The sequence below is a fragment of the Ambystoma mexicanum genome, chromosome 4q (assembly GCF_040938575.1).
Source record: "Ambystoma mexicanum isolate Mex_15411 chromosome 4q, UKY_AmexF1_1, whole genome shotgun sequence".
Lineage (NCBI taxonomy): Eukaryota > Metazoa > Chordata > Amphibia > Caudata > Ambystomatidae > Ambystoma > Ambystoma mexicanum.
Window position 1 is genome coordinate 263,588,508 of NC_090928.1, and position 20,687 is coordinate 263,609,194.

Below are 20,687 nucleotides of genomic sequence, written 5' to 3' on the forward strand. Positions count from 1 at the left end.
GGAGCAGATAATCAGCCCCTCTTCTAGTCTGTTCTCTGTTTTCTGAAGTTGGGCCCCAGTGTCTTCTCCTGTTCCTAACCTCTAGGTAAGATGGTTACTCGCTAGTATTGTTTCCAGGGCTGATTTATACTTCTCTCTTGCTTTGAGATGTTAGCTGGCCTCTCCCTGCTAGGTTTCACCTGGGTACACACAGGCATTAGGGCCAGTGAGTTTTAGCTGAGATTGCCTTGAAGAGGCTGGCGTCCTGATAAGGGGAAGGGGCAATACCAGGGCTGACTACCCCCACTATATATTATGGATTCCATTTGATCCCATTAAGTCACTAGAATTCATGGTGTTCTACCCTTTCCCCGGCTTTTCTCCTATCCTAGTTGCCCGATCCCTGTACAGACATTACCCCACCCATATCTTGCCAGAATGACCCATTCTGTGAGATGATGGTTACGGTCTTCATGGGGGATGTGACTGTCTGTGGTTGACTATACGCTCTTGGCTGTTAGTCACTCCTTTTTTGGACATGGTCATATCACTAATGTATGCAAGGGTACTTGTGCATTTCTTTAAATTGCCCAAGGAAAAAAATGGATTTTTTACTCACATGATTTGACAAAACCTGGCCCTATACATGGTAAGGCACACATGCAAGTACCCTCTACTTATTACTCTCCACTGACACAGACTAATAGAAACCACATACATGAATATAGGCATCCTTACTAATGACAAGCCCACCCATAATGTGGGATCCACGTGCAGTACCTTTCCCGGACTTGACATTCCTGGGAGAACATGTTTTGGAAGTAACAGAGAACTCTCATTTATTTGTTAAAAAAACATGTTAAATACAGTAGATATAGACAATTCTCATAAAACCAACTGAAGAAGCTGTAGATTAGCAGTGAGACAAGAGTTGGGGTTCAAAGATATAATCATATGAAATATAAGCACTGCCGCCATACTAAGGAACATTAAGAAGAAGAATAAATGTAAAGAAACGCAAATACATGAATATAATGTGGTGTTATTGTAGAAATCAATGGAAGAAGAATTTATATGAAAACGCTTTGCACAATGCAGGGCAAATAGTATTTGCAAACCTAAACTATTCACAACATTTCCAAAATATTCTGTTGGAAGAATGTGCTTAATTTTGAAAATAATTGAAGGAATCTAGTGATCCACAAGGTTAAATGTCAGCAGAAACAAAAAGAAAGGTTTCTCACAGCTAAGGCACATAGAATCTGTGGAGAAGATGCATACAACTAGAGCAAGGGTGTCCAACTTCAGGCCACAAGGGCTGCAAACCTGATGAGTTTTCAGGATATCCCTAATTAATATTCATGAGGTGCATATATATACATTTGGAATTATTGTATGCACATTCATCTCATGACTTATAATACGGGATATGCTGTAAATCAGACATGTTTATGGTCCTTGAAGCATGGAGTTGGACAGCCCTGATGTAAAGGTTAGTAAATGTAAAATAACCAAAGAAATGGAGACAGAGTGGAAACAAAAGTATTACTTTGCATTGGTAAGTGGAAATGTTTTGGTGAACAACCATTAGTAAGCGAGGCAGAGGCAGCCACTCAATGATGTTAGAGGTCAGGGGTGCAAGGAGTAATAGATGGGGGTAGAGCAGGTGAAGACATGAAAATTAGATGTTCCCCAGGAACTCAGATATTGCATCATCCTAAGGGCCTGAGAATTACCCTGCGGGTAAGAGTACGAAGTTTAAATCTGTCCTGAGGTTTGTGGACTTTGGTAGGCAACTGTGTAGGCCTAACACACACAGGACACAAAAGCACCAGGGTGGGCACATGGAAGAATGACTCTAGTTCATGGATTTTAGTGGCAGCAATGTTTCTCTTTGTGCATAGCACGCTTGCTTGTATTCCCTGCTAAGCAGGAGTTTGGGTTACCTTCTCTCTATCAGTTCCTGTATCAGAGCATTGACATGTAGGGTGAAATGTGATTTATCAGTACAAGTCTGTTTAAGTCTCAAGAACTGCCTATCAGGTAAATTGTTTCTTTGTGTCTTTGGTGATGACTAGAATAGTCAAGCAAAGTATTCCGGTATTTTGTTTTTTAACAAGATGTTGTGTATCCTACCGTCATAATGTTTGAACAATATATCCATGAATAGCATTTTTGTCTGTAGCACAATGGATAGTTGATTCCTGATTGTTGTGCAAAGAATTCAATCATATGTTGGACTCTCCCAACAATTCCTCAGTGCCCTGCCAAATCATGAGTTTAAAGTCTATAATGTACACGCCTGAGGATGGATGTTCTTGATAGGTATACATGAAGTCGAAACTCGACATACAAATATGGGAGGGGCTGCGGGCAAATGCTGGTCCATTGCCGCATCTCTGCTTTGTAAATAAAAATCATCTATGCAGGTGAAATCATCTTTACAAAGAATGATTTTAATTTGGGTGATGATAAATTCTGCAGGAACCTTGCCGGGAAATCTGTTTCTGCTGAGTTCCATAAAAATGGCTTCAACAGTTTCCTACCGAGGGATTTTAGTGTGGAGAGATTTAAGATGAAATGTAAGCAAAGGTTCTTTGGTAGGGTTGAAGGTTTTCTCTTTGACCAAATTAATAACATCCTTCCAATCATTCAGGTACGAATGAGCTTCCATAGCAAGCATCTGCAAAAATGTATTTACACACATGTTTCAGGCACGAAACACATAGCAAAGCTGTTGGTCTGTCTGGAGGATATATAGGTACCTTACGAATTTTAGACAGCATATACAGACATGGCCTCCTAATGTCTAAAGGATGAAAAAAACATCTTATTTACTTATACTGCATATTTGTGCACTTACCTGGGCTTACCTGGGCCTGGATTGTAGGTCAGCATTATATAATAGTTAGAAGTACCATGCGGTCTATATTCAGAACTATTAAATATCAAACTATTAAATAGGACAATATATTTGCCCTTCACCATGGGCTTGATGACTATTTGAAGGTTGGTTAGTAAAGATCTACAAGCTTTTCTTTCATCTAAAGTCAAACCGTAGGGGACATAACTGAGAACATTAATTGAAGATCTTCCAACAGACGTATCTGACATATAAGAAGTTCTCGTGACGTATTCTGATCATGAGAAATTAAGCTGGATTCTGGTCTTAGTCTTGGAAACGATACCTTCTCAAACATTCATTGTTTTCTGAAGAATTAACATATTTGATTCTCTGTCTTATAAAGTGATGTTATGTATGTTGGTAAAATGTAAGACTGTTCTGGAGAATCTGTGCTTTTCCTATTGTAATCTCCTGGGAGTTGAAGTTAAACATCGAACTTGTTACCACTTATGAGTACCAATTTCGATTGTCTAATAATAGTATGTATGTAAATATGTCCTGTCTAAAGCGCTTTAGATTAAAGCACTTTATAAAAACGTATTATTATTATTATTATTATTATTATTATTATTATTATTATTATTATTATTATTATTATTATTATTATTATTATTATTATTATGCCTATCTCCAAGTAAGGCAAACTCTGGGCATGCCCTTATTCTGAGAGTTCCGCTGTTTTAGCTGATGACGGCCCTTCCCCTGCCCACAAAGAAAGCCCTGTGGATTCCTTGTGGTGGTTGTGGCTCATTTTCTTCTGCTATACAAAAGGAAGAACCCCTAATGTCAGGACCTGGGGGCAAAAGCTAAATTTAACACAAAAATTGTTCTTGACATGAGTCTAATTCTGTAAATGCTTAAATCTTCATTTGGAACCCAGCACTTCAAGGCTTTTATAATTAAACAAGCAGTTTCTGTAAGGTTATATGTTATTTCTTTTTATTAAATACCTATATTAGAATCAATTGATTTTTTTTATCATTTGTTCTTTTTAAATGTAATGTACCTCACTTTTTAATTTCTTCATGATTACATGTACATAATGACAATACCACACATATCACGAATCTACAACAATACGTTAAAATGTGGAGCTAGCTTTGAGAATAAACCGTGAGGTTTCACACGTGCAGCTACTCCATAGTGCAAAATCTACAAAGTGCAAAATAGGCATCTGGTGTGTAACTGTGGTCATATAAACTTTTATCCCACTAAGGCGCTCTAATCTCCCTGTTTTGATCATCGTGTTACTGTCGTGCTTAAATAAGTGCTATATGTTTAACGTCGCCTACTGAGTGGGCTAGAATGTATCTATTGTCACTATACAAAAATTGATGTTTCGGCTGTACTTCTATTCCACCACCTTCGTCAGGACCTTCAATGGACTCTGTATAGAAACAACCAAACAGAAATAGGTTTACCATTTGTTCTGGTTACTTAAAAATCTGCCCTATTCTTGATTACTGCTTAATCTTAATCACTGACCTTATTCATCCATCCCTCTGTAAGATCGCCTGGCCATTTGCTTATATGTGCTTGTGTTCATAGAGCCTCATTTCACTAGTGGCTAGAATACATCATCTGTGGAGACATATATATATATATGAACATGCTGGTGTTATCCTATATTTCTAATCGTTTCTGGAAGGACTATAGTATAAGAAGGAAGAGGGGTATCTCATATCTGTACTGTAGATCAGTAATGCTTTGTCTGTCTGATTGGATTTAGGATGCCATAGACCAGTGTTCTCCTCTATGGAAGAGGGGAGAGGAAATCCCTATATCAATAATAATAGCTACTACACCATGTTTGCAGAGGCATTATTACATTATCTTCAGTGCGTATTACATAACTAGTAGGTATACCCAGCTTGCATGGTCCGGTTGTAATAAACGTTACTGTGCGGGAAAATGCTGATGTACTTCTAAGGAGCTTATGCTGCCATTAGATCCAGATTTCTTTGCAACCACCTGTTAGCAGAGAGGGACTAAAAGAAAAAATTATCCTTACATTGTTTTTAAGTGATTGCACCGACTGCCGCTAAACCATACAAATGAAGTCTGTAAGAGGCGCTGCATTACAGAGATGTATACCTACCTCACGTTGTCTGACTGTTTAATAATGATCACGGTATAATCGCTCCGGTCCAGACAACTCCATCAGAGGAGATTATTCCCCAATAGAAGGTGGGATGGGCGGCAATCTAACAAAGTAATATAAATGAATATGTTATGGGAAATGTCTACCTGTTGTGATTCTTACTATGTTACGGTTGGAGTCTTTATCTTGCAGAACTCTGTCTGTAATTCTGATGGTAGAGCTTACCTATTTTGTATGGCTGCATTACTCATCCATGTTTGCTTCTATGAGGAGCCTTGGAGCTTCAGCCCTCATATACATTATGCCTGGGAACATCCTTTGGTCATGCGATCACATTGCAATGCGTGCCTAACATGGACAGTAAAAAAGAGACTAGACCGTCAAGTGTACACACATGGAATCCATGACCTGCAGTACTAAACATGAATGTGCTCTCATATATGGAACTGCCCGTTGTCGGGATGGCCGCTGCAAATGCAGAAATGTGTGCACAGTGTTCTAAAATGGTGCAGACTCATATATAATATTGTTGCTATTGTTCCACTATCCCAGATCTATCAGGGATTGTACTACAGGTGATCAAAAGGAAAGAAAGTCTATTGCTGAGGTCCTACCTGTACCACAATATGGTGTCAGACCCATTCTGCAAATCTATTGCTTTTACTTCTGTTGTACATGCGTATGAAGTGCGCCTGAGGTCTAGTTGTTTAAATCTACCAAAAGGTTGCAAAGCATCCGTGCTTCCAAGTACTAAACTGCTCATTCAGATTAATCTGGGAAGATCTTCATTGAGACCAGTGATATGGGTCTTCATCCTGTATATCCACCACTCTTCTGTGTGCGTGGGGGCTCTTCCACTGTTTAAATATGTGGTGACTTCATCAACCACCCGCCACAAGATATTATCTTGTGTGTGGTGTTGCTCAATAAAGTGAGAGAAAAGCAAGGATATTACTTTTTTACATTTAATGCTGGACCTGTGCTCTATAATTCTTTTATGAACAGGTCAGCTAGTTGCCCCACATATGTCTAGCCACATGGGCACTGAATGCAGTAAATGGCCTTTAGTGTCTTGCAATTAGAGAAGTGTCTCAGATCCCAGGGTTTGCCTTGTAACGCAGATGATTAGACCTTTTTAGTAAATCTACATATGGTGCATGTACCGCAGGTGTAGTGACCAGTCACCAGCCTCAGATTCCACAATGTGGTTTTTGCTGGTTGTCTTTTAAACAGTGAGTGAGGTAGGTGTTCCTTCAAATTCTTTGATCTTTTCAAGACCATCCTGGGGGATGGTTCATTGGATATTGTTAGCTGAATTAATGGCCAGAACTACTTAACCAAGGATGTGGGGTGCTGTTGCAATATGTAAGCACACACATTGTTCTGCTTTCTTCCTCACCTCTTTCTGTACAGTGTAATAAATGTTTGCATGGGATGTATCACGCTCTCTTTTTAGAGTGGGTGATCAATTTCTTCGGATATCCCTCTTGCTTTCAATCTGGTATCCAAATTGTCGGCATGTAAGTAGAAATTGTCTAAGAAAGAGCAGTTACGGTGCACACCCAAATATTGGCCATCGGGTAGATTCTGGTTCAATGCAAGCAGATGATAACTATTGAAATGCAACAGAGTATTACTCTCTGTGTTCTTTCAAAACAGGCTGCATTTAAATTTGCCATTGTCATTGTAAATGTTAAAATCTAGAAAGTGTATTTCCTGAGCATCATACATCAATGTGAATTGGATGTGTGGATCTCAACCATTGATCCATTCTAGAAAAGTCTCCAGGTATTTGATGTGCCCTTCCAAATGAAAATAATATAGTTGATATATCTTTCCATTTGCATATATTCTGCTGGAAGGGATTGTCAAGAGAGTATACATACTGTTCCTCTGGAATTGGTCATGTAAGTTATTACCAAGCTGGGGGGGCGAAGGCCACACCCATAGTGGTGCCACAGACTTCTTGACAGAGTGTATTGCCAAAGATGAAGTTGTTCTTGGTCAAAGCAATTCACATAAGGTCAATATGAAATTCCACTACGACCCCGCTGTTGGATATCTTGTTGTGTAAGTTGGTTTCTAATGCAGAGTGTTGTGGCATAGTTACAGTGCACTGATGGCCCTTCACAGTTGATTTCCTGCTGTATACTCATCACAGGGTCCAGAAGCTGGCGTGTTGTTACAGAGGAGAGAGCACCCTACGTGTGGAGCCACTAGTGGGTGAAGAACCTGGAAAGTTGTTCCATGGACACAGGAAGGGCATTATTCAGACAGACTCCATTAGAGTGGCTGGTGAACAACAATAAGAGCCATGGGCCGATTGGTGGGTCAGTAATAAAAACCAATTTTTCCTCATACAGTGCACAAGACAACCATGAGTATATGATATGATATGATATTTTATTTGTATCGCGCTTGTACACAAGTGTTTCAGAGCGTGACTAGGCAAGGGAGGGGATCAGGGGGGAACACAACACAACAACAACAGCGATCTTACTAGGCCCAGTGACATTGAGAACGTGCAAGTGCATGGGAACGAGAAAAGGGAAATAGTGCATGGAAGGGGGAGAGTGGAAAGTGAGGGGCAGAGGAGAGCAGATAAATAATAATAAATTAAAATAAATAGAAAATGGGGGTAATAAACAGTGGTAGTGCAGCCAGCAAGTGGCATGTGCTGTTTTCAAGGCAGCAGACTAGGTAAGTCTGATAAGTGCAGAAAAAGAAGAAAAATGGGGGTAGGAGGACTGTAAGGGTACAGATACATTCCCCAGTGCAAGGTGTGGCCAGGAGGCAGTGCAGGAGGGTGGCAAGGTGAGCAGGTACCTGGGCCCAGGGACAGAGGGTGGCCAGGTGCACAGTGCCAATAGAGAGCAGATCAGCAGGGGAGAGGGTGAGCGAAGGCGGAAGCAAAGAGGAAGGTCTTGAGGTTCTTCCGGAACCGTAGATGGTTCTCCTCAGGTTTTAGATTGGCAGGGATTCTGTCCCAAAGACAGGCCACAGCCGAAGATAGAGATCTACCCCCAACTCATTTCTTTGAAAAATGATTGACCTGGAGGGAGTTAGAGGTAGAGGAGCAAAGAGCTCGAGAGGGGAGGTATTTGCAGTGAGATAGCTGAAGGTATTTTGTACCCAGGCCCCAGAAAGCCTTGTGGACAATGCAGAGGGTTTTGAATTTAATCCTTGCATCCACTGGGAGCCAATGGAGAGATTTCAGGGCTAGAGAGATACGATCCCAGGGCATGAGCCAAGGACATGTCTTGCAGTCCTCTTCTGGATACATTGCAGAGGGCGGAGAGTAGAGGCAGGTAGATTTAGAAAGAGGCTGTTACAATAGTCCAACCTAGAGAGTACCAGAGCTTGGGAGACAGTGAGTTTCTGAGGGAAGGAGAGGAAAGGCAGAGTACCTCTGAGGAGGTGCAGTAGGAAGTTTGACTTTTTAGAGACCTCAGAGATATGGACGGATAAGGAAAGTGTGGAGTCAAAGATGACCCCGAGGTTCTTAGCCTCGCATGTAGGGGTAGGAGGCGGGCCAAGGGAGGCTGGCCAGAGGGTGAGGGAGAAGGATGGAGATGGTGTGCCGATGAGGAGGATCTCAGTCTTGCTGTGCATCTCAGCTGGGGTCTTCTTTAAGTCTCAGAGGCTGACTGTAGCGTCTGACGTCAACAAATTGCACACCCCAAACGAGCGCGCCCTCCAACCAGAGCGCTCAATGATGTGTAATGCGTGTCTCACGCCACGGACGGTAGCTACGCTAAAAATTAAGTGACACAAGTCGAGCATTGTAAATAGTGCGCCTGCGGGCCGGATGCACTTATCCAATAAGCCGCGCACTAGGTTACACCTCTCTCCTTACCTGTTCACGCAGCTCGAGTTCTCGTGAATGAGTGGCACGCATGCGCAATTATATTCCACTGGGTGCTCAGTACTCAAGCCTGTGAACCCAGAAGTTCAGAACGCCTCTCTCTGTGCTCTTTGTCTATGCACATGGATTCCTTATTTTACGAATAGTCTTACTTCTGGCCTTGCACGGGCGGATGAGTATCCTCGCTCTTGCTCTTTGGTTGAACAGGTTCTCCACTAACCCCTGACATGGCTCCTTCATATTCCTCCACGGATAATCAAATCCCTGCTAGAGGAAAGAACCCCACACTGGTTGAGGCCTGTACCATATTATTGTGGGATTGAGACGCTTAGCTTCGTTGGAAGTTCTAATGAATCCTCCTGAAATGTCTGAAAGTTCTTACATCAGCACGTTATCGGCAGTAACATGTAATGAGCCGTTACTGGCACAAAAAAACAGTAATGAGCTGAATAAGTTACAGGCAAGCCACCTGCACGAAAAATCGAAGCATACTAGCTGTACTAAAATACATTGTTTTTTTAAACTGGCATCATGTGTCCGTGGAATGTGACGAGTGAGATTTAGGTGAGTGCAGTCCTTTCCTTTCAACCCGTGTTATTAGGTTTTAGTGACCTGCTTAAGGAAGGCCTATAATAATAATTGGTCATTTACAATGCAATTAATCCCCAGAGGTTTCTACGTGCGGACACCGGGGATCGTTTTGTTTCCAAGCCAAGGACGTTGCCCCTGAGCTGGTGCTGCCCACCAGAACATCTAGCTATTATATGTTCTGAGAAAGCACATGTCCTACAGAATGTACTTTATTTAGTGTGTGGGCGGAACGATGGGGGGGGTTGTGTGGGGGGTGGGTGTGTGTGTGTGTGTGTGTGTGTGTGTGCCCCCCTACCCAAGACGAGCAGTGACCATGTTCTCCCCCTACTTTTGCCTGTGCCCCCCTACTTTTGTCTTTGGCGCCCTCTGTGCCCCCCCTAAATTTGATTCCTGGCGACGCCACTGGGCACCATTGACCCAATAAAGGCCCTACCATTGCCTGTCACTCAAACAGCAGACCAAGCATCAGATCCCATGCACCGTGTTCTTCGGCCAACCATGATAAGGGCTCTGAATACCGCCAGAGAGCGGGCTACTCGTGGCAAGCTATACCCAGCAATTCAAGGGCACGGTACCAGTACAGATTCTGAAAGAACAAGTATGAGCTAGAATAACCGGGTAAAAGCCCCTTGCCTCTGGAAACCCTTTGGATTGTAATTCAAAGACACATTTTCAAGAAGAAGCTAAAAAAAGAACCTCTGAACAAATACATTTTAGTCCATGAAGGGACAGGCCCACACAAGATCTTGGTGATCAGGATCATTGTAGAGTACAGTAAAAAACGTGACTATAATTCATGTGTAAGAAATGTGTGCATTATTTTTACCCTACTCAACATTTCCCTTAATTTGTACGGTAAATATGTTGCATAGAGAGGAATAAACATGTCCTCTAGTGCCATCCACTCCGCAAGCACTTACAGCAGCATGACAATTTCATGCTGGCACACATGTTTTGGATTCCCATGGAATACACCAGCTTTTTCCACTAGCTAAAAGCAGACAGATTCTGTAGGAATCCATTGTAAACACCACCTGCCTTGCATAAATGGCAAGTGGCATTTACTCAATCTGCACTATGAAGTGCAAAAACAAAGGCATACAGGCGACTATGTCTGCATTTATTCCTTTGTTTTGAACATCATCGTACAAACGGCTAGCATTGCACATAGGTGCAAACGTAACAGGTCCACTCTGTACAAAGGACTCATTAAAACAAAAAAAATGAGGTGCCTTATGTTCCTTTTTCCAAACATCAAAGACGCAACACTGAAGGAGTTCCTATGTTCAATTACAACCGAGAGCTGAGACTTCCACAAGTTGATGTCGTTATACTTTAGCAAATAGAACAATAGATACAATCATAGAAACAGAGGACAGACTAACCAGAGTATAACAGGCAAATCACAGCCCGTCTAGGAGAATCCTGTTTTAAGTACAAAACAATTATCCATGCAAATGATGCAAACACCACGCATGTGTTCTTAACAAAAGAATACATTACGGTGTGAATCAAAACATGGTTGAGTAAACCATTAATGGTCTCAGCTTTTAAGGTAGATTATACCCTATTACACCTATTAGAGACTCAAGCAGACCAAAGAATGATGCACTCACTCACTCACTCACTTCGCAACATATATCAACATAGCCAGATATTGCACTGGGTGAGTGCGTGTACCTGCTGGCGGCTCGGGCACCGCTTTGGTCACCGAGTTCTGAATGGTGGCGAGTCGGTTCTTCATGATGCGGATCCCTTCTGCAAACCGCGTCTCCTGTCCCTTTAGGAACTGTTGCATTTGTCGGATGGCCGCCAGGAGCTGTTGCTTGTTGAGGCAGCTCTGTGTACAGAAAAAAACAGCTGTTTCAACACTCTGCAAGTTTATGCTACCGAGGTATGTCCAGGGCTCTTGCAGGCCAGCAATGTGCAAACATGACTTCTATTTGAAAACTTTGAGCAAATAATAACCCAAGTGTCTCTCATGCATACAGCATGAAAGGGATTGGGGAGGCAGGCGGCTAGAAAGACATGCAGGAAGAAACAAAGACAGATGGACTGCCAGGCACAAGGAATGATAGCAATATAGGCACATCTATAGATGGATAGCTGATTATTTGTTTTTATTCAGTGCATTTGCAAACCTTTCTTAGAATACCACTGCGTACCCACTGCAGTATAAATACAAACAAGGATGTAAATCTTCAGTAGAACTAGCTGAAAAGAAAGTTAAGTGAATATCCAGGAAACCTGAAGAAACACAATTATTTGTGTTTAAACCCTCTGTCCTGCACAAAGTGATGCTGTGTCTAACTGTTTTAAAAAACAAAACAGGGCCTATCAAATAATCAGTGTGTTTTCAATACAATGGACCCCAGTTATATGAAGGAATAATGTAGAACTATTGTGCTATTTTTTTTACAAGATAGCGGGAATTAATCACTAAAGCAGAAAAGTTAAGCACAGACACAATAGGGACAATTCACAAATTATTTATTCACTTCTTAGTATGTATGGTACAAACAGGAGAAAACACCTGCTTTCTGCATGTGCACTGATCCACAAAATGTACTCTGAGCACTGACATACCAGTAGGAATGCAGAATTACTGCTGTGAAGTAGTGCACCCAAAGCTTGCAGGTAGGAAGGTGTGCTCAGGAGATGGGGAGGTTAGTAGAGGAGTAAGGGCGGATCGGCCACATTTGAGAGAACATTCCAGATTTACAGAATTGGGTCACATAAATTGACATTGATGACCTCTCACCTCGGCAGTATCATTGACAGCAACCTTTGCTTCAAGACTCCCATCACACAGAAAACTTAAAGCCTCTCTCCTCTACTAATACAAGCCCCTCATCCATCCCTGCAACAGACATTAGTACCCGGCGCGTCAAATCCACGGGATACACTTCATGTGGATGGGCTCGTTTCCGAGCCATACTACAGTGTAATCACATGAACGCACGTATGTGCTTCGCGTGCCGGGTACACTGTTGTTTTCAAGCTTACCTTCAACATTCCTCCCATTTATTACTATGAAGCAACTTGGCCCAAAATGGTGCTCTGTTGCTCTGTAGTAATGAAGCAGTACGCGCGTTCTAGTGTTCCTAGAACTAACGCGTACTGCTGTGATGCTTTTTGAAACGGCGAAAGAAATGCCGCTTGAAAAGGTTTCGCTACTACATTAGTATTCCAGGGCTACAAACCCCGGAATGCTAATGGCAATAACCCCCTTGCCGTCGGGCCATTCCCGCCTAATGGTAATGCCCCCGGGTTAAGGCCCTCGCGTTTGGTCCACAGGGCCATTACCGTGGGCATTAATGGCTCGCCTACTCGGGGGTTATTGCCATATGATAACCATCATCCAAACCCTGGTCCTTAGAACTTTGATAGCGGTAACACTCTCCTTGCTGAGATCCCAACCTCCTCCCTCTCCCAACTGAAAGCTGCCCAGCATGCCACAAACTATATCATCCCTGCACTAAATAAAACTGGCCACATCACCCCACCACTCGCACAGCTACAATGGCTACCTCACAAAGCATGCACCATATTAAAAATATTGTACATCACATAAAAGAGTATGTCAAGCAAAGTTTCATGCATTCTGACCTAGATGAAAAAATTACAATCTCTTAAAGCTTGTGCAGCACGATAAGCTCCAGCATTGCCTGATGAGAGACGCAAGAAGAAAGAGCCAGAAAACAGGCCTTCTCGCGCTACGTACCAAGACTCCGGAGGGAAATGCCATCAAGAACCTCACCACCCCTTGACCTCCTGTTAGCCATTCTCCTCCCGTTCCTTCCTGCTCTCCCAATCCTTCAAACTCTCTGGGCCTCATTACGACCCTGGCGGAAGACCATGGTGCTATTAACACCATGGTCCATGCCGGTAACTTACCGACTCCGCCATGGCGGAATGGGGAATTACCGCCCCATTCCGAGGTTGGCGGGGCGGTAATTCCCCATGCCGCCATGGCCCTTCCCCATTCCCATTTTTGCCCCATAGGGCTCAATGGGAATGGGGAAGCGCTAAGTACGGTGCCGCAAATTGCGGCACCGTAATTAGCACCAAGGTCCCTTTGCGGGTTGGTTAAAATCATCAACCCGCAAAGGGACCTCGTAATCAGGCGTTAAGGGGTTAACGGCGCCGCCACCTTTTATGGCGCCGTTAACCCCTTAATGCCAGGGATGTTTATTTTCGTTTTTAGGTCCGGTTAGAAAGGTTTAGCTCTCAGACAGAGCTATTGCAGCCGTGTGCAAGAGTAGCCCTGATGTCAACCACCTTCTCCCTGATGCAGAAAGAGTGCCTTTTGGTGAAAGCTCTATTACTTCATCCACCATTCTGTAGAGTGCTACACTACTGTGAAAGTTGGGCTGAGAATTTAAAAATAATGTTTTTAAGAGCTTCTTTTATTTTCAGGCTGATTGATAAGGTGATGTTTTTCCACTTGTGCGCTCGCTGTCTTACATATTTGTAACTATGAAATTGTATTTGTCAATGGCTGCCACTGTTTCTGTTATTAAAGTGTATAATCATAAGAACCCCAATCCAAAAGAATCAGCTGAAACATGATGCAGGGAATGCCTTCCTGTATCTCAGTACTGCCCAAAGCATCTTAACAAAAACAACATTTGACAGAGGCCATCTTCGAGTGCCAGGACAAAATTGGCAGTGTACATTTCCTTGAGTGTGTCAGCTCGGTGATAATATTTCTACTTAGTGTGCATTCTAATTGCGTGCAAATATTTTTAGCTACGCCATGTGACGTAACAATACAATGTAGCAGTTATGTGTCATTTATTTATTTCTAACGTGCTTAGCCTGCAGACATCAGGACGCGCATCTACTCAAGGACGATTCAGATAGACAAGACAAAACATGTAGGGGGCTGTGAATCAACTCACTATTAGAAAAGTAGTGTTTTCAGCCGTTTCCTGAAACTCAGTAGCCTTTTTTCCCGTGCAGTTCCACAGACAGAGTGATCCAAGCCTGGGCTGCCTGCACAGGGAAGGATCAACCGTTTCCTCGTGTCCTTTTCACTCTGAGGACCGCTGGATGCTGAGTGGTGCTGGAGTGAAGGGTTCTCCTCGGTTCGTATTGTACCGAGTTCTGTTTTAAGTACAGAGGTACTTCTCCCTAGAGGCAATTGTGGGTCAATGTTATAATTTACAAATGGGGTTCCTTCCTTGTGTTTGTTATATGATCCCTTCTGGGAATGTTGCTGACAATTCTAATTGCCTCATTTTGCTTGTGCCGCTGAGCAATGCGTTGAAGTAATCTAGGTGTGGCACGATAACAGCCCTGACGAAAGTCTTAATACTCTCAAATGGTAGTGGGATCTGTTTACTGCCCCATCCATGTGTGCGTCCCCTCCAACTGAGGCTTCCATAAAGACACCTAAGATCTTTACTTTATCCGACACCTGAATTCGGCAGCCTTCCACCTCAAAGTTTGTGTACTCAAGTCCCAGTTTAGCCCTTGCTTGCATTGATCCATAGATCATGAGTTCTGTTTTTGGGCTGTTTAAGCACGTCCAACTTGAGGTACCTCAATTGTGGATGGATCCATAAATGATAGTTCGTTTTTCTGAGTCTTTTGCGTGGTTCCCGGTCAGCTCCATCAACAGCTGGATGTCGTCAGCATTATTGGTTGAGCTGTATCCCCATGAGTTCCAACTGTCACACAGGGGTCTGATATAAACATTAAACAGTGCTTGGGATAAATATGCACCCAGTGGAACCCCATAGTGTATATGCGCTGATTCAGAGGTGGCGTTACCCCAACAGACTCTCGATCTCCTATTGATCAGAAATGAACCGATCCAATCAACGGCATCCTCAGAACAGTTGCCAGTGACTGCCAAGGTTTTAGTAGGAAGCGTTGATGGTCCAGTAAATCGAAAGGCCCCCGAAAGGTGTAACAAGATCAACAGTCCTATCTTACTATCAAGAGTGCCCAGCATCTGTGTTTGTAGGTTTAGGAAGGAGCTTTCCATTATGTGATTACTTCGGAAGCCTGATTGTGTTTGGTGGAAGGTACCAGAGAATTCTAGGTATTTTTGCAACTGCAAAGCTGCAATATTGTCTACAATCTTTAGCATGAATAAATGCAAATAAATAAATGAAGGGCATTTTGGTGAGAGGCCTCAAGTTAGATGCTCCATTAAGGTTTAAGCCTGTTTTTTTAACATTGGAATCACCACCACTTCCTTGATATTATTAGGGACAGATTTGTGATAGAAGGAAGCAATAACGGATCTCCTGAGGAAGGAAGTAAACAATTTGATATTGCCCAGTATGATTTTATATGGTAGGACATCACCCGGGCAAGAGGCTGGGAGCATATTTATGAGGTTTTTTCCATCTCAGGCTGGGCAATGGGTTTAAAATGGAATTTGGGTTGTTCCCTTTCCTTCATCACATTTCTCGTCAGTTATTCAGAGTTCCCCACTGTATTTACACTATTTGTGATCATATCTTGAGCTGAATTAACCTTGTCTGTGAAGGCTTGTTGTACTCTGATGCAGTCATCTTTGTCTGGTATAAACAGTTGTTTCTGTGCATTAGGTTTCTCTAGGTTCGTGAATATATCGAAGTGTTTACTTGTACTGTTATCTGCCTTTTCAATTTGCTCATTGTAAAAACTCTTTTTTGTTTCATAAATTCTAAGTTTGTATGATTTTTCCAACAGCTTCCATGTGTCTTTTTTTCATTGGTCTTATTTTATTCCCAGGTTTTTACATTGTTTAAGATTGGTCAGATCTGTATTAAACCAATTCTGATGGCCTGTTTAATCTCTAATTAGTTTGGATTTAATGGGGGCAACACGGTCCAGAAAAGTGTTTAGATGTGATCCATAGACCTCTGTCAGTCTACCTGGAGTATCCAGGTCTGTGGTAGAGCCCATGATCATGCTGAGGCAGTTGTCTAAATCCTCTGTATTTATTTTGTTCAGGTTTCTGCTAGTCACTGGGCCTCATTACGACCCTGGCGCTAATGGGTTAACAGCGCCGTAAAAGGCTGCGGCGCCGTTAACCCATTAGCGCCTTACTACGAGATCCCTTTGCGGGACCCGACCTGAACGGCTGGTCTAGACCAGCCGTTAAAGTAGGGGCCCGTAAAGGGACCTTGGTGCTAAGTACGGTACCGCAATTTGCGGTACCGTACTTCGCGCCTTCCCCAGTCCCATTGAGCCCTATGGGGCAAAAATGGGAATGGGGAAGGGCCAATGTTCAATGGGGAATTACCGCCCCGCCAACCTTGGAATGGGATGGTAATTCCACATTGAACATTGGCGGACTCGTTACGATACCGGCACCAACCATGGTGCTAATAGCGCCATGGTTTAGCGCCAGTATCGTAATGAGGGCCACTGTCTTGGGAGTATTACGTGTGTGACGTACTTTCTCTGGCAGTTGTATAAGACATTCAACGAAGAAATGATCTGACCAGATGCATGATTCAGTATCGACCCTCTCTATTGTGATGTTCCATGAGGCCACCCAGTCAAGAATGTTGCCATTCACATGTGTAGGTTTGTTGTTTTGTATTTTAAAACCCATATCGTTGAAGTGTTGCTCTAGGCTTAGAGCTTCCTTCTCGGTGGTATCTCCCAGCCACCGATTAAGATCCCCCAACACTATAGCAGCACTGTTTGGTCTGTTCAAGGGGGCCAAAAGGTGTACTAACCCTTCATTGAAGGTGGGCATGCTTTCCGGTGGGTGATAGACTAGTAAGATGTTTACGGAGTTATTCTCATTAGGGGTAAGTTTTGTGTGGATGATGTCATAGAATATACATGGTCACGTGACATAAGGGACCATGTCTGCCTGTTGTATACGGCCTACCATCTGACTTGACTCCTGGCAGTGGGTCTGATGTTCTGTGGACCCTGCTTCAGCTGCCTTTGCCTGTGGCATTGTGGTGTGTGGCCCTGCTCTCCTAAGTCACATGCTTCCAGGATATAAGGTCCCTTACCAGAGTGTCAATCACAAGGGGTGGTTCTTTCTGAGGGCAACATCGATCCATGTTTGCCCCTGTTTGCTCCGGTTTGGCCGATTGCTTTCTTCCTGCTCCATTCACTGACATGCAGATCTTCCTACAGCCCTCACAATGCATTACTTCATTCATGCAATGTTGTGTTCTCTATCCATGTCTTTATTATGAGCATTCCTGTTCACATTTCCATGGCTAGACCTAGACATGCCTTCTACCCTGCGGTCCACTCTAATCTTAACTACCCTGCTCTTCAGAACTCTCTTTAAATCTATCACCTTAGGGCTCTGGAATGCACATTCTATTGTTTCTAAAACTGATCTTGTTCTTGAATTATTCTTTTCCATCCGTTTTCGGTCTACCATTCTCGCAGCTGTTCTCTGGGCTCCTGTTGCTTTGTACGAATGGGAGACCCATCAGGTAGGAACCAGCTCCCATACGATATATACACGCCCTGCTGGTGGCTTGCAAACCATACCTCATGCTGATTTCACTCTGGCTGATTCTGTAACCTCATAGCATATGTCCCCTAAAACATCTTCCAATCCTACTACGCTCAACCCTGCGTGCCCTAACCATGTGGTAGTGACTCGTTTCCTCCTTCTCACTTTAAAATGGGACTCCTAAATACCCACTCTTTAGTCAAACATGCAGAGGAGATTTTTGAATGTAAAGCTATGAGCAAATTTGATATTCTATGCCTCGCTGAAAGTTGGCTCTCTGATGTAACCAATCATGCCGCTGCCTCAGCCGTTCCTGATGGTTATCAAATCATTTTAACTGACCGCCCATCCTGTCGGGCTGGTGGCACTGCAGTGATTATAAGAGACTCCTTGGCATCACATATTTGCCACACCTCACGTATTGGTAACTGCCAACATACTTTGATCAAAATTGACATTGACTCCAACACCACCATCTGTCTGATCACCATATATCGCCCACCTATAAGCATGCCTCTGTTCGAAGAACAGTTTTTTATGCTTCTTGGTGACTTTATTAAACCCACATCCTATGTTATCATCCTAGATGACATTATTGGGCATATAATGCCCAGGACTCTGAAGTTACCAATCTCATGCTTTCATTAGAGGCCTATGGCCTACCTCAACAAATAAAATTGGCCACTCATAAAGATGGACACACTCTGGAATGGGTACTGTCTCATCACTTATTTTTGACTAATTTGGACATTTTGACCTGCCCTTGGTCTGATCACTGTCTTATTTCATTTTCACTGGATCTTCTGTCTAGAAATTTTAGAATGAACTCCAACCCTCATGTTAAACACACAGTTAGGAATATTCGCAAAACTTATCTCGCCGCTGTCAGCTTACTGGCACCCTTGTTTCCGGACCAGCAGGGACTGAATGAAGCCCATTGTCTCCTCTGTCACAGACACTATTGCCCCCCTCCCTGCCCCTCAACTAAAATTGTCAAGACGGAAACACTGGGCCATTCATGGTTCTCTGACAAAATCCTTGACCTAAGAACTCAAAAAAAGAAAAGGGAACAGGCCTGGCAAAAGAACCCTTCAGAGGCTTATCTTGCCTCATATCGCAAAGCAGCCACTGACTACAAAACCGCTATCCTGGTTGCTAAACACGATTTCTATGACAATCGCATCAGCAATGCCAAGTCATCTCAAAAAGAACTCTTTGCCATTCTACAAGATTTCGAGGGCACAGCTAAATCCTATTCTGCCATCACTAAAAGTAATCAATTGTGTCTTGATATTCAATCAGGCTTTAATGCCAAACTCAATCTTGATCGTAATAGAATTGCATTGCTACAAGCTGAACTATTCAATCCACATAGTTCCATCACTAATGAGGCTCCTGTCCCTAACCTACCTGACACCTCTATCAACTATGTCTGAAACCTGCCTCTACAGACAACTATTGGCTTACTACTAATGTAACCTTTTTGTTAAAGATTTTGGACAAAGTTGCATACAGTCAACTAAAGCAACACATTGAACATGATCATCTACTGGGCTCATTATAGTCTGGTTTTCGTGCATTACATGGCACTGAAACCGCTCTGGTTGACCTAAAAGATAACTTGTGTCATATCGCTGACTCAGGACAGATTGCCCTCTTAATGCTCCTAGATCTCTCTGCAGCGTATGATCTCTTCAATCACTCTTTGATGCTGGAGAGACTAGGAACTAACGCAAACTGCTCCAATAACACCTTATGTTGGCTCTCCTCATTTCTAGGTCCCAGATCTGCTCGTGTTGCCTCAGGGGGATACAAATCTCCCATCCAATTGCTGCGATGTGGTGTCCGTCAGGGTGCATCTCTTTCTCCCACTCTCTTTAACTTATACATTTGTCCTCTCTTTGACCTTCTTGATAGTATTGGAGTCCGTTATACCAACTATGCCGGTGATACTCAGGTGAACAAACTGACTGGCAACTATGAGGTGGACCTCATTAAAGGTGGAGACAAGTGTTTGGTCGCAGATTCTGTTGATTCCGTGCTCCCTGGACTCTACGTGTTCTGCGAGTGCTAGTGCCCCTTTTATTGGATTTCCCAGGGTGAAGTGTGCAGGCTTAAGACTCTGCAACCCCGTGAGGCGGAGCGAAGTGGAGACAAGTGTTTGGTGGTGTTTGGTGTGGGTTTGTTGGGGTACGTTTACTGAGCGGAGACAGCCTTATGGGTCCCGCTGCGGCTAGTGCTCCTGCACGCCCTCTTCTTCCCCTCTTCTGCCACCTAGCCGATACACGGACGCCTTGCTGCACGGCTCCCTGTCCCGGTGAGGACTCAGCCTACGTCTGAGAGAAGGTGAGGAAGCACGTACATCCACTGTGGACACAACCTACGCCGCATTGGTTCCTCCACACTGCTATTAAGCAGCAACAATAACTTTATATGCCACAGTGCTTCGCGTTTCCCAACGCACTGGAATTGCCAAGTGAAGTTCCCTTATACCAATTAACCCCATTAGGGGCTTTGACACGCTCTGAAAGTAAACAAAGGAGTCACTATCTTTTTGAGCTCCCAGGCAGTTATACCAGCGTGAGTTTGGCCTGCAATTACCCTCAAACACTTCCGTCAGAGTTTTGCCTCCGCAGTGAGAGCAGTGACTGCGGGTTGTATTTATTCTTACATTTGAGCCATCTTTCTACTCTGCACGTGGCATAAAGTGTTCTTGATTGATATCCCATTGTGAAGCACTGGGGATCGGAAGTGCTTGCTCTTTGTGTTAAGTTTCTCCTGGGCCCAGTTCTGGGTTGAGCTGTTCCCG

The 20,687-nt window shown here is 43.4% G+C and overlaps 1 protein-coding gene across 1 annotated transcript in view; it reads right to left on the bottom strand.

The window, feature by feature from the left end:
- FBLN7 (fibulin 7) overlaps positions 1 to 20,687 on the bottom strand; it is a 710,294-nt gene that overhangs the window by 362,603 nt on the left and 327,004 nt on the right. Inside the window, exon 2 of the mRNA XM_069607833.1 lies at positions 11,122 to 11,281. Coding sequence (XP_069463934.1) covers positions 11,122 to 11,281 — 160 coding nt within the window. The remainder of the gene's footprint in view (positions 1 to 11,121; positions 11,282 to 20,687) is intronic.